Source organism: Lolium perenne, chromosome 6, assembly GCF_019359855.2.
Source record: "Lolium perenne isolate Kyuss_39 chromosome 6, Kyuss_2.0, whole genome shotgun sequence".
NCBI lineage: Eukaryota > Viridiplantae > Streptophyta > Magnoliopsida > Poales > Poaceae > Lolium > Lolium perenne.
In genome coordinates this window covers 78,022,811-78,032,710 of record NC_067249.2, presented here as the reverse complement: position 1 = coordinate 78,032,710, position 9,900 = coordinate 78,022,811, and the positions used below count along the sequence as shown (strand labels likewise).

General features: G+C 47.5%; 1 protein-coding gene across 1 annotated transcript; it reads right to left on the bottom strand.

The window, feature by feature from the left end:
- Positions 1-4,375: 4,375 nt before the first annotated feature.
- LOC127307761 (elongation factor 1-gamma 2) lies at positions 4,376-6,839 on the bottom strand. The gene is made up of 8 exons (XM_051338521.2): positions 6,800-6,839; positions 6,666-6,729; positions 6,339-6,488; positions 6,204-6,264; positions 6,054-6,106; positions 5,862-5,963; positions 5,296-5,785; positions 4,376-4,947 (listed from the first exon to the last, which is right to left on the bottom strand). The coding sequence occupies exons 2-8, from the start codon at positions 6,672-6,674 to the stop codon at positions 4,568-4,570; spliced, it is 1,245 nt and encodes a 414-aa protein (XP_051194481.1). The 5' UTR covers positions 6,675-6,729; positions 6,800-6,839; the 3' UTR covers positions 4,376-4,567.
- Between the last annotated feature and the right edge of the window lie 3,061 nt (positions 6,840-9,900).

Genomic DNA, 9,900 nt, shown 5'->3' with positions numbered 1-9,900 from the left:
AATTGCAATCTCTCCTCAACAAGCTTCCATTCAGCATTTGTAAGTCTCCGATAGTGAATCGGAATACCCAAATACTTAATAGGGAACTGACCTTGCCCACAGCCAAATAACTCAGCATACTGGGCGACATCATCCCGAGCCTCGCCAAAACAAAACAACTCACTCTTATGGAAGTTAATCTTTAGACCCGATAGTTGCTCGAATGCTGAAAGTATTAACTTCAGATTCTTTGCCATTTCGATGTCATGTTCCATAAAAAGAATTGTATCATTGGCATATTGAAGGATAGATAAACCTCCATCAACTAGATGAGGGACAACACCTTCAATTTGGCCACCAGCCTTGGCGCGTTCAATCATGACGGCGAGCATATCGGCCACTATATTAAATAGCATTGGCGATAGAGGATCACCTTGTCTAAGCCCCTTCTTGGTCTGAAAGTATTTGCCAATGTCATCGTTGACTTTAATGGCTACACTTCCTCCCGAGACGAAGCTTTGAATTAACGCACGCCACTCGTGAGAGAAGCCTTTCATTCTTAAAGTTTGTTGAAGGAAAGACCACTTGACCTTATCGTAGGCCTTCTCAAAATCAATTTTTAAAATTACCCCATTCAACTTCTTACGGTGTAGTTCGTGTACCGTTTCATGAAGGATCACAACTCCGTCAAGAATGTTACGACCTTGCATAAAAGCAGTTTGAGAAGGACGAACCACATGATTAGCTACAGAATTCAGCCTAATGGTTGCAGCTTTGGTGAAAATTTTGAAACTAACATTAAGGAGACAGATAGGTCTATACTGTTGTATTCTTTCTGCCTCATTAACCTTAGGTAACAGGACAATCTCACCAAAGTTCAGGCGGAACAATTCTAGTTGTCCACTATGAAGGAAGCTGAACAAATCTAAAAAATCCGCCTTAATCACGTCCCAAAAGTTCTGGTAAAACTCAGCTGGGAAGCCATCAGGACCCGGAGCTTTGTTGTGTTCCATTTGGAAAACCGCCTTCTTAACTTCCTCCTCAGAGTAAGGAGCAGTAAGAAGGTCATTTTCCTCATCGGAAACCTGGGGTATGTCGGCTATTCTAGACTCATCCAAAGAGAAGCTACCTTCCTCTGGTGTGTCAAACAAGCTTTTGTAGTAATTAGTGATATATGACTTTAGTTGCTCATGGCCTTCAATCGTACCCTCATCCTGAACTAAGGACCGAATACGTTTTTTCCTATGTCTGCCATTGGCAATACTATGGAAATATCTTGTATTCGAGTCCCCTTCCAGAATAAATTGGGATTTAGAACGTTGATACCATTTAAGCTCCTCCTCACGCAGAAGTCGCGCTATCTCCGCACTAGATTGGCTTTTGAGCTCAATTTCCTGCGTGGATAACGGACGCACCTCTGCTTGGGCCTCGAGGTCATCAATGATAGATGAAAGTCGCTTCTTCTCTTTCTTTAGTAAACCATTTGTGTGACGGGCCCAACCAGATAGGTGTTTGTGTGTTGCACGCATTTTATTATTCCACTTCTGAATTGGATTGTCCCCAACAACCGGTCTTTCCCAAACTTTCTTAACCATATTCTGAAAGCCTTGTCGATGTAGCCATCCAATTTCAAACTTGAAATGGTGGGCTGTCGGTGGTCTAGGTAATCCAGTGGTCAATAGGGTGGGAGCATGATCCGACAGTCCCTCAATACGTTCTAGAGCACGTACGGAAACCATAGGAAATTTACTTTCCCATTCGGTATCCATCAGGACGCGATCTAGTTTTTCGTATGTAGGCTCAGGAAGGCTATTTGCCCAAGTAAAAAGCCTTCCTACCATTGAAACCTCCCTTAAATCCAAGCTGTCAATGATTGCGTTGAATAAAAAAGGCCAATGGTTGTCAAACCTGCCTCTGCTCTTCTCAAATGGGAACCGTAGCATGTTGAAATCCCCTCCTATGAGGATAGGATATGGGTTATCTTTAGCTAGGTTGACCATTTCACGAAGAAAAGCGGCCTTAAAATCCTCCTGGGCGGCTCCATACACGGCAACGAGAGTCCAAATGAAATTGTCAGCTCTGTTTCGGATATGGAGTTTTATGTGAAACTTGCCATACGAATCAGCCAACACTTCCATAGATTCGGACTTCACTCCGAGTAATATACCCCCAGACCTTCCACGAGGTGGACAAGAGAACCATGCAAAGTCTAGACCTCCCGAAATTCGGTTTAATAGACTTTGCGAGTAATCTCGTTTACCAGACTCAGAAATGGCCAAAAAATCCAACTTATGATCCCTAATACAATCAGCATAGTGCAAGTGTTTAGCCAAGTTTCTGAGACCTCTGCTATTTGCAAACATGCCACTCATTGGGAAACTATTGGAGATTTTGAAAATTTTGAGCGCTTCCGCGGTTTCTTATTGGAAGAAGATTTAGATTTACGGCCGGATGCTTTCAACTCATACAATGAGTTAAGTCCGTCCTCATCCAAACCCACCTCCGACACCACTCCAACTAAATGGGAGAGTAGCCGACCATCTGATGTGGCATTCACATCCTCCTCATCTAGGTAGGTGGTGTCAACCTGAGTCGAGGCCTTAGGAATAACCGTTAGACGGTCAAATTCCATATGCCTCAAGACCCTAGTCGAAACATTAATTTGATTTGCATTACTACCAAGACTTATCCCAACACTATTAAGCTTAGAATTAATGGACGATGATGAAAAAGAAAGAAAAGACTTTGAACTTTTAAGCATACCATGTGAATCCAAGTTCAACGCCGCCTTACGACGCATGGCTTTCTTCAACGAATCCTCATCCGTCGCAGAAGCTCCATCCACAGATACCTCAAATCTGCCACTTCGGCGAATCAGGGTAAATGCATGTAAATGTTCTTTCTTCACAATTTGAAAGAAGATGTCCTTTTAAGTTTTAACGCTCCTACTTTCAAAGAATACTCATCCTTTGACAGTCTAAATGTATTACTAGACATTTTTGTCTCTGTTTTGCATTTAATCAATGATAGCAACGAAAGAGCTAATTAGTTCCTCTTGCCACTTGCATTTTTCTGGTTAACTCTTTCAAGTACATGATCCTCTAGCCTTTTTGAATGAGGATACGAACGAATGGACAATTATACATATTGCCCACTAATAAGAAAGTTACACTCAGCATCTGAAGCTGAAAAAAAAATACTACAACTTGGGGCCTCTTTATTAGGATTGGGACAAAGAAGTATTGTGGTTTCAGGATTGAGAAACAAAGAAATAGTAAAAACATAAAAATCTGACAGGTTTGCTAGTGCAAAACTGAAGATTTCAAAATGGCCTGCACTTGTTTGTTTAATTATCATCTCAGCACGCAGTGGATCATGTGCAGAAACCAAATAGCAGCCTCAAGCATTCATCAAACCTCGGTCCTTTAGGCGATGTCATGTGCCTCCTTCCTTTAGGCCGCATGTCAGTGTCTCGAAGCGACCGATGATGGTGATCGCGAGATCGTGGTGGGCCTGGTGGCGCATGCTGGTGGGTGATGAAGCTAGGTGGTGGTGCCCCCTTGCGGCAGGGTGGATGGGGTTGGGAGAAATCCGTGCTGACCCTGACGCAGTGCCACTATTGAGTGGCACCATTCCTTCTTGGATAGCGTCTTGGGAATCCCGTGTCCACTATACTTTTCATGCCAGGGAAAACCCTAGGACCGGTTTGGTCCAGGCAGCAACGTTGTGTCGATAGTGCTTCCCTTCTCGAAGGCCACACTACAGGAATCGTGGCGTATGCCGATGACCGGCTGCCCTCGGTGTAGCCGTCTCTGCGCCAACGGTCTGCCTACACCAACGGTCTGCCTACACCAACGGTCGCGGTTGGGAGCTGCTCCGGTGAGGCCGTACGCCAACGGCTCCGACATTTGGCCGTCGGCGTATAGCCTGGCCCTCGGCGTAGCGTCCCATTCCTGTAGTGAGGGGCTGCTTGGCACGGGACGCTTTGGGGTGCTTGGAGCGCGGTGGGTCAAAGACGGAGGGCGTAGCGGTTGCGGGTGGTCATCATTTTGTCGCTTCGCCATTAGCTTCATTTTTTTTCTTTTTGGGCATGTTGTTGCTGTTGCTCTAATATTTTTCTTTGTTACAAACTGTTGTATCAGTGTGGTTGCTATATTAATATGGTGGGAAGAGAGCCTGTTTCGAGCATCCATGAATCCTGAAAACACAAGTTCGAATCTAATCTGTTGTAATAGAAACAGGCAGCCAGATGCAGTGTGAGCGGTTCATCTACCAAAGAGGAAGTACCACAGCATAAACTGAACTACTGAATCCCCATAAATACACAAGTATTTGGTGATGAGCCTTACTATGGCCAGTTCACCGTGCACACTAAATATTCACAGATAGACGAGAATGATCTTAATGTTGCACAAAAGGCAACCCATTAATACTTTCTAATTAAGATGTTGACTAGAACACTTGTAGCAGCCCATATAATTAACTAGTACATCAAGGTAGGTAGTATCAACTAATAATATACTGCAGATTTCCTTTAGTCCAGAATCTTGAAATATTTATCATGACCAAATAGTAAATAGCTCATTGCTCACTTGAAGCATTTCGCATCCAGCAACGCCTCACCCTCAAATGGCTCCAGGTCCTCGATCATGGCACTGACACGCTCCTTCTGTGCCGCATCAGAGATATCAACCTTTCTCCACTCGTAGAGGGCCATGTCGTAACATTCTTCCATGACAAACTGGGGGATCTCAGGGCCACGGAAGAGCCAAAGTCCCTTGACCTTGAATGGTGGCTCGGTACCAATCACAAGCATCTTCCCAAAGGCGTATTTGCGGCACAGGTCCATTCGCTGCAGGAATCCACCGACCTTGTTCAATGTTACAAAGGACACAGTGTTCTCCTCGTTGTACTTAAAGTCACAGAACCATAGAGAGTAGCCCTCTGGATCATACATATCCCAGAAACCTGCAATGCAGAAGGAAAATGAGTTCAGTTCAGTCCATATAACTCCTTTTGCAACTTCCAGAATATTTGCTTTTGTAGTAGCAAACCTGCGACTCACACAACTACAAACAGCTTAAGTTCAGTTCAGTTCAGATAATTCATATAACCTTACAAATTCCAGAATCTTTGCTCTTGTATTAGTGAAAATTTGCGACTCATATAGAACTAAAAACAGCTTAAAACATAGTACATATTGATAAGTTCAGACTGCTAATTTGTATCGTATTTAATCACTCCTCACTGAGCACAAGATGCAGTCAAATTCAATTGAAGTGCTTGAATTTTAACTGGATTTTGAAAGGAACCTACCTTTAATAGCAACCTCCCGGAAGTTGGTTTTGGTGTTAGAGTACAGCTTCTTCCATTCATCAAGGATCATCTTGCTTGGAGGAAGCAAATCAAGAGGGTTCTTTTGCTTTGGTTTCGGTGCCTCCTCTTCCTCCTCTGCTTTCACAACTGGCTTTGGCTTTGTATCCTCCTTCTTGACTTCCTTGAGCTTTTTCTCCTTTGGTGCTGCATTCCTTTTCTGAACTGGTGGGACAGACTCTGCCTGCTTCACATCCCCCATGACCTTCTTGATGTTTGGCTGGTTAACCATTGTCCAGAAGTACCTCTCCACGTGAGTAAACTCAGATGTAAAACTCTTGGTCATGATCCGAGTAAAGCCAAGGTAAAGGTTGCATGACATCACAATGTCGGCGAGAGTCACCGAATCCCCAACAAGATATGTGTTTGATGCAAGGTGTGTTTCGAGGGCACCCAATGCTCTCTTCAAGGCGGCAACATATGCTTCCTCACTCTGTTAGGATAAAAATAAGTTTAAACCCACGTTTTCGATGTCAAAAACATTAATATCCCAACACTGCTACACCTACCGCGGCAACATATTGATAAAATCCTAGCCGTGGGTACAGCCATTTTCCAATGTTAACATCAATCTCTGTCGCAGAAAAGTCAATCCATTGCTCAATGTGCGCCTGAACAGAACCAACTTTTTTTTAAAAAAAAACTAAGGACAACTACATATTATATGGAATGGTCTTGAACGAAAATTAAAGAGCGCTCACATATTCAATTAGTGAAGATCCATAAAGTGGGTTGTCAGCCTCCATGCGAGCAACTTTAGGAAGATGATAGATAGTTAGATATACTAAATCAAATGAAATGCCCAAGAAAAAATGAAGAAATATAGTACTTGGTTGCTGTGTTTTACTTACTATATCTTGCAATGGCATTGCTCTCAAAAAGAGGACCTTCAGGAGTCTCAAGAACAGGAACCTGCCAAAAAAAGAAAGCTCAAATTAGATTTGAACTATTTGTGTCCATTTTCTGAAGACGATTTTTATGCATACCTTCCCAATGGGATTCATGTTGAGAAACTGAGGAGTCTTGTTGGAGACACCCATCTGAAAGTCTTTGACCAAGTCAACATCGACCCCACTGTATTCAGCCACGATGAGTGCCTTAAATGCATTCTTGTTTCCACTACCAGCGTGCAGCACCTATACAAATATAGGTAAGGCAGATTACATGGCAGATTATAAAGAAAAGATATAACACATGAAAAATACGAAAATTACGTCAGGGAAAGCATCTACACTACACGGGCAATGGTTACTGAATCAACAAACAGGAAAAGTGAGGAAGCAGCGCAGCAACTGAATGAAGAAACCACTCACCAGCGCCATCTTGACACGGCCCGCCGCTAGCTTCGCTCGATCTCAGATCTGCACGAAACCAAATCTAGAAAACACAATATACGTCACAAAGGGTACAGATTTTTGTTTGAAAGAACTGAAGCAAGGGACCATACGGTTGCGCCCGCGGAGATCGCCGGAGCAGGAGAGGAGGCAGCAGCGAGAGACGAAGTGGGCTTGGAGGCCCGCTTCGCTACTTGTATGGAGGCGGAGACTTGGCGGCTACGCTTACGGGCTGGCAGATGGTTAATCTTAGGTTGCTTTCAAATTGCCACGAGGACCATCGTTTCGTTTCGTGGCCGTTACGTTGGGCTGCATGGGCTTGGCGGGCTAGGTGGGCTTACATTTGATAATGGGCCTTTTTCCTCTTTGCAATGAGAATGGGCTTAGCAGTTAGCAGGCAGGCAGGCAGGCTCTGAACTCTGAAAATTTCCGTTCCTTCTGTCTCTCCGTCGCTTCGTCCGCGCGGACTCCATGGCGGCGTGCCATCTCGTCGTCGCCGCCGGCAAATGGAGTCGATCGCCACTGACGCAGCCATGTGGAGGTTAGCCGTATGCTCCTCCTCCTTCCTGTCTTCCTTCACCGTCGTCCCTGCGCAACCTACGAGCGGTCAGCCTGGCCCGACCAATGACCCAAGGGAGCCCCGCGTCGTTCACCACGTGTTCGACGAAATGCCCACACACACTTCTGCGGTTCGGTAGATTCTTGAAAGGCACCACTGCGACTTTTTGGAGGTTTGTGCACGTAGTAATTTCGATGTTGTCCTTGTCCGGCAATGGTTTCTCCTGTAGACGTGGCTGGCGATAGTAAAAACTTCCCTTCGCCCGTCGCTATTGGTGGTACAGTTCCACCGGATTTTTGGACATGTTAACATCGTAAGGATTCTTTTCACTAGTTAGTAACTAATAATGCAGTCAAATCAAAGTGTCGTAGATTGAAGCGTTTTATCTTAGTGCTCAGTCAAGACTTACAACATTTGATTTGCATCGTGATTCATGGTAGTCATGAGTTGTAACATGAGTTGCAGCTCAGATTTGATAACATCATATGACTAAGAACGAAGTTAGTTCCCAGAAAATAGTCACACCCTAATTATATAGATTAGGAACAAAAGTTCATTCCTATATATCAACACTAGTAAAAATGATTTATCCAACATTACCGAGTATATATTTGTTCCATCTCTAATTAACATGTGGCCTGCTCCTTTCTGCGATAGTTTTAAACATAAGGCCTTAGCCTAACTTTAAATTAATAATTAAAGCCACGAACGGAATAGTTTTATAGGGTGCTGAGAGAACAACTTATAAGACACCAACACACACAAGCACACACCGAAAACACGACACATTGCTTGATCGTCGGAGTCCTCAGCCACCAAGGCAAAGCCCTACAGTTGAAACAGCGACAGTTGACACTCGGAGGGGGCTCGTTGCCGAGGAGAAACCATCCTGCGCATACATCAAATGGCTAAAGGCGTGGTTCGTCTCCGAAGCCGAAGGAAGCCCCTGCTCCCTCGCCCTGGATCGAAGGGCAGCATACCGTCGGCCGAAGTCGCTCACCCTAGAGCTCGAACGGATGTCAGGGACACTGAAACCAAAGAGCAGAGGCTAGGACTGGCCACCAAGAACAACCAAGAACACCATGAGACCAACTCCACCGTCAGACCTGAGAACTCCCCCGGCCCGACGCAAGATGAAGGTGCCACGAAGGAACATCAGCTCAAAGAAAAGGCGCCCTCGCCGGAGAACCGAAGAAGAACGCTGCAGAGGAAACCCGCCATTGCCTCCAACCGAGATGGACCAACACAATACTTCCCCCTTTACCCAAAACGGCGCCTTCAAGAAGGACACCACGCGGGAGGCGTAGACGCCGCCCATTCCAAAGGAAATTGGGTTTTCACCTGGTAGGAGGAAGGGGAACAACCTCGACGGCACCTCCATCGAGGGAGTGATGCCCGCAGGCGTCACCACCGTCGTGGCCACTGGCCAGTGATTTCTCCCGGAGTTCCTAGCCCTACAACCCACTGTGACGCACCCAGCCGAGCTCCGACGAGCAGGCGCGACCACGGATTTGGCAGCAAAAGGATGACCCTCAGATCTGACGAGCGTGACGCCGGAGAGATCAACACGCCAGACCAACACCTGCCATCGAGCCGCTGCCCGTGCATCCGAGCATGACGGCCAGCAACCACGCGAGCGCCACCCCGCCGGAGAGTCAACGCCGCCCACCAGCCCAGGGCAGCCGCCCTGGCTTCCTGAGCCCCCACCGAAGAAGAAACCGCAGAAGCCTCCCTTACCTCAGGCCTCTAGCCGTCGGAGAAAGAGGAGTCCGCAGCGCCACCACCTCGGTCAAGACGATCCCAGCGCGGAGATCCTCCACCTATAAACCGCGCGGGGGGCGAGAGCTCAGATCCCTGCCTCCCCCTTCACCGGCGACGCGATCTTAGATCAGCGGCGTCTTTTGGGCCGACGAGGAGGGGGGAGGAGGGAGGGGAGCGGCGGCGGCGCAGGGCTAGGGTTTCGCCTCCTCGGTCGCCAGGAGGGGGCGATGCGAGGAGGGTGGAACGGTTGATCAGCTTCCTGCGATAGTTTTATCCACTGCTAGCAGTTATGTTGAAACTGAGTACAGACAAGGGACATGGCATCCATGGTTGCTGCGGCTTCATTAGAGCATCTCCACCGGCGTGCCCCATAGCGGCCCCGATAGCGTTTTGCGGGCCGGCAGCGAAAATGGGCTCACACCGGCGCGCCCCAAATAGCGCCGGCGCTTTTTCGAGCCCAATAGAAGCGTCGGCAACCCCGTGCTGGCCACTTCGCGAATCGGGCGCGCTGGCGCCTCGCGGCACGACGTTTTTCGCGGGTGGGGGCGCCTTGTCAGCGAGAGGACGCGACGGTTCGCATCGGAAACGACGCGGGAAGGTTGGTCGTAGGCGTTAATGGCCTCCCGCGCGGAAACCCGAGCGGCGACGAGGGCAACGACTAGCCACGTCCACCTACCTTACCCACGCGCCTTCAATGCGCGTCCGCCGCCTCCCTTAAAACCCCACCGCCGCGCACTTCTCTTCTTCCCCGCCTTCCAAACCTAGCTGCCGCCGTCGCAGCCGTTGCGCAAACCTCCCACGCACCCACCGACGATGACGCACAACGATGAGGCCGGCGGCAGCGGCGTGCTCCGCTCGTTGCAGCTCAGCCATCCCCGTGCCAGTACAGTACAA

Excerpts from the sequence above, each read along its gene's own strand:
- LOC127307761 (XM_051338521.2), bottom strand. Across the intron at positions 5,786-5,861 it reads TTTATCAATATGTTGCCGCG|AGTGAGGAAGCATATGTTGC; the intron begins GTAGGTGTAGCA and ends TTATCCTAACAG. Across the intron at positions 4,948-5,295 it reads CCGGGAGGTTGCTATTAAAG|GTTTCTGGGATATGTATGAT; the intron begins GTAGGTTCCTTT and ends TCTGCATTGCAG.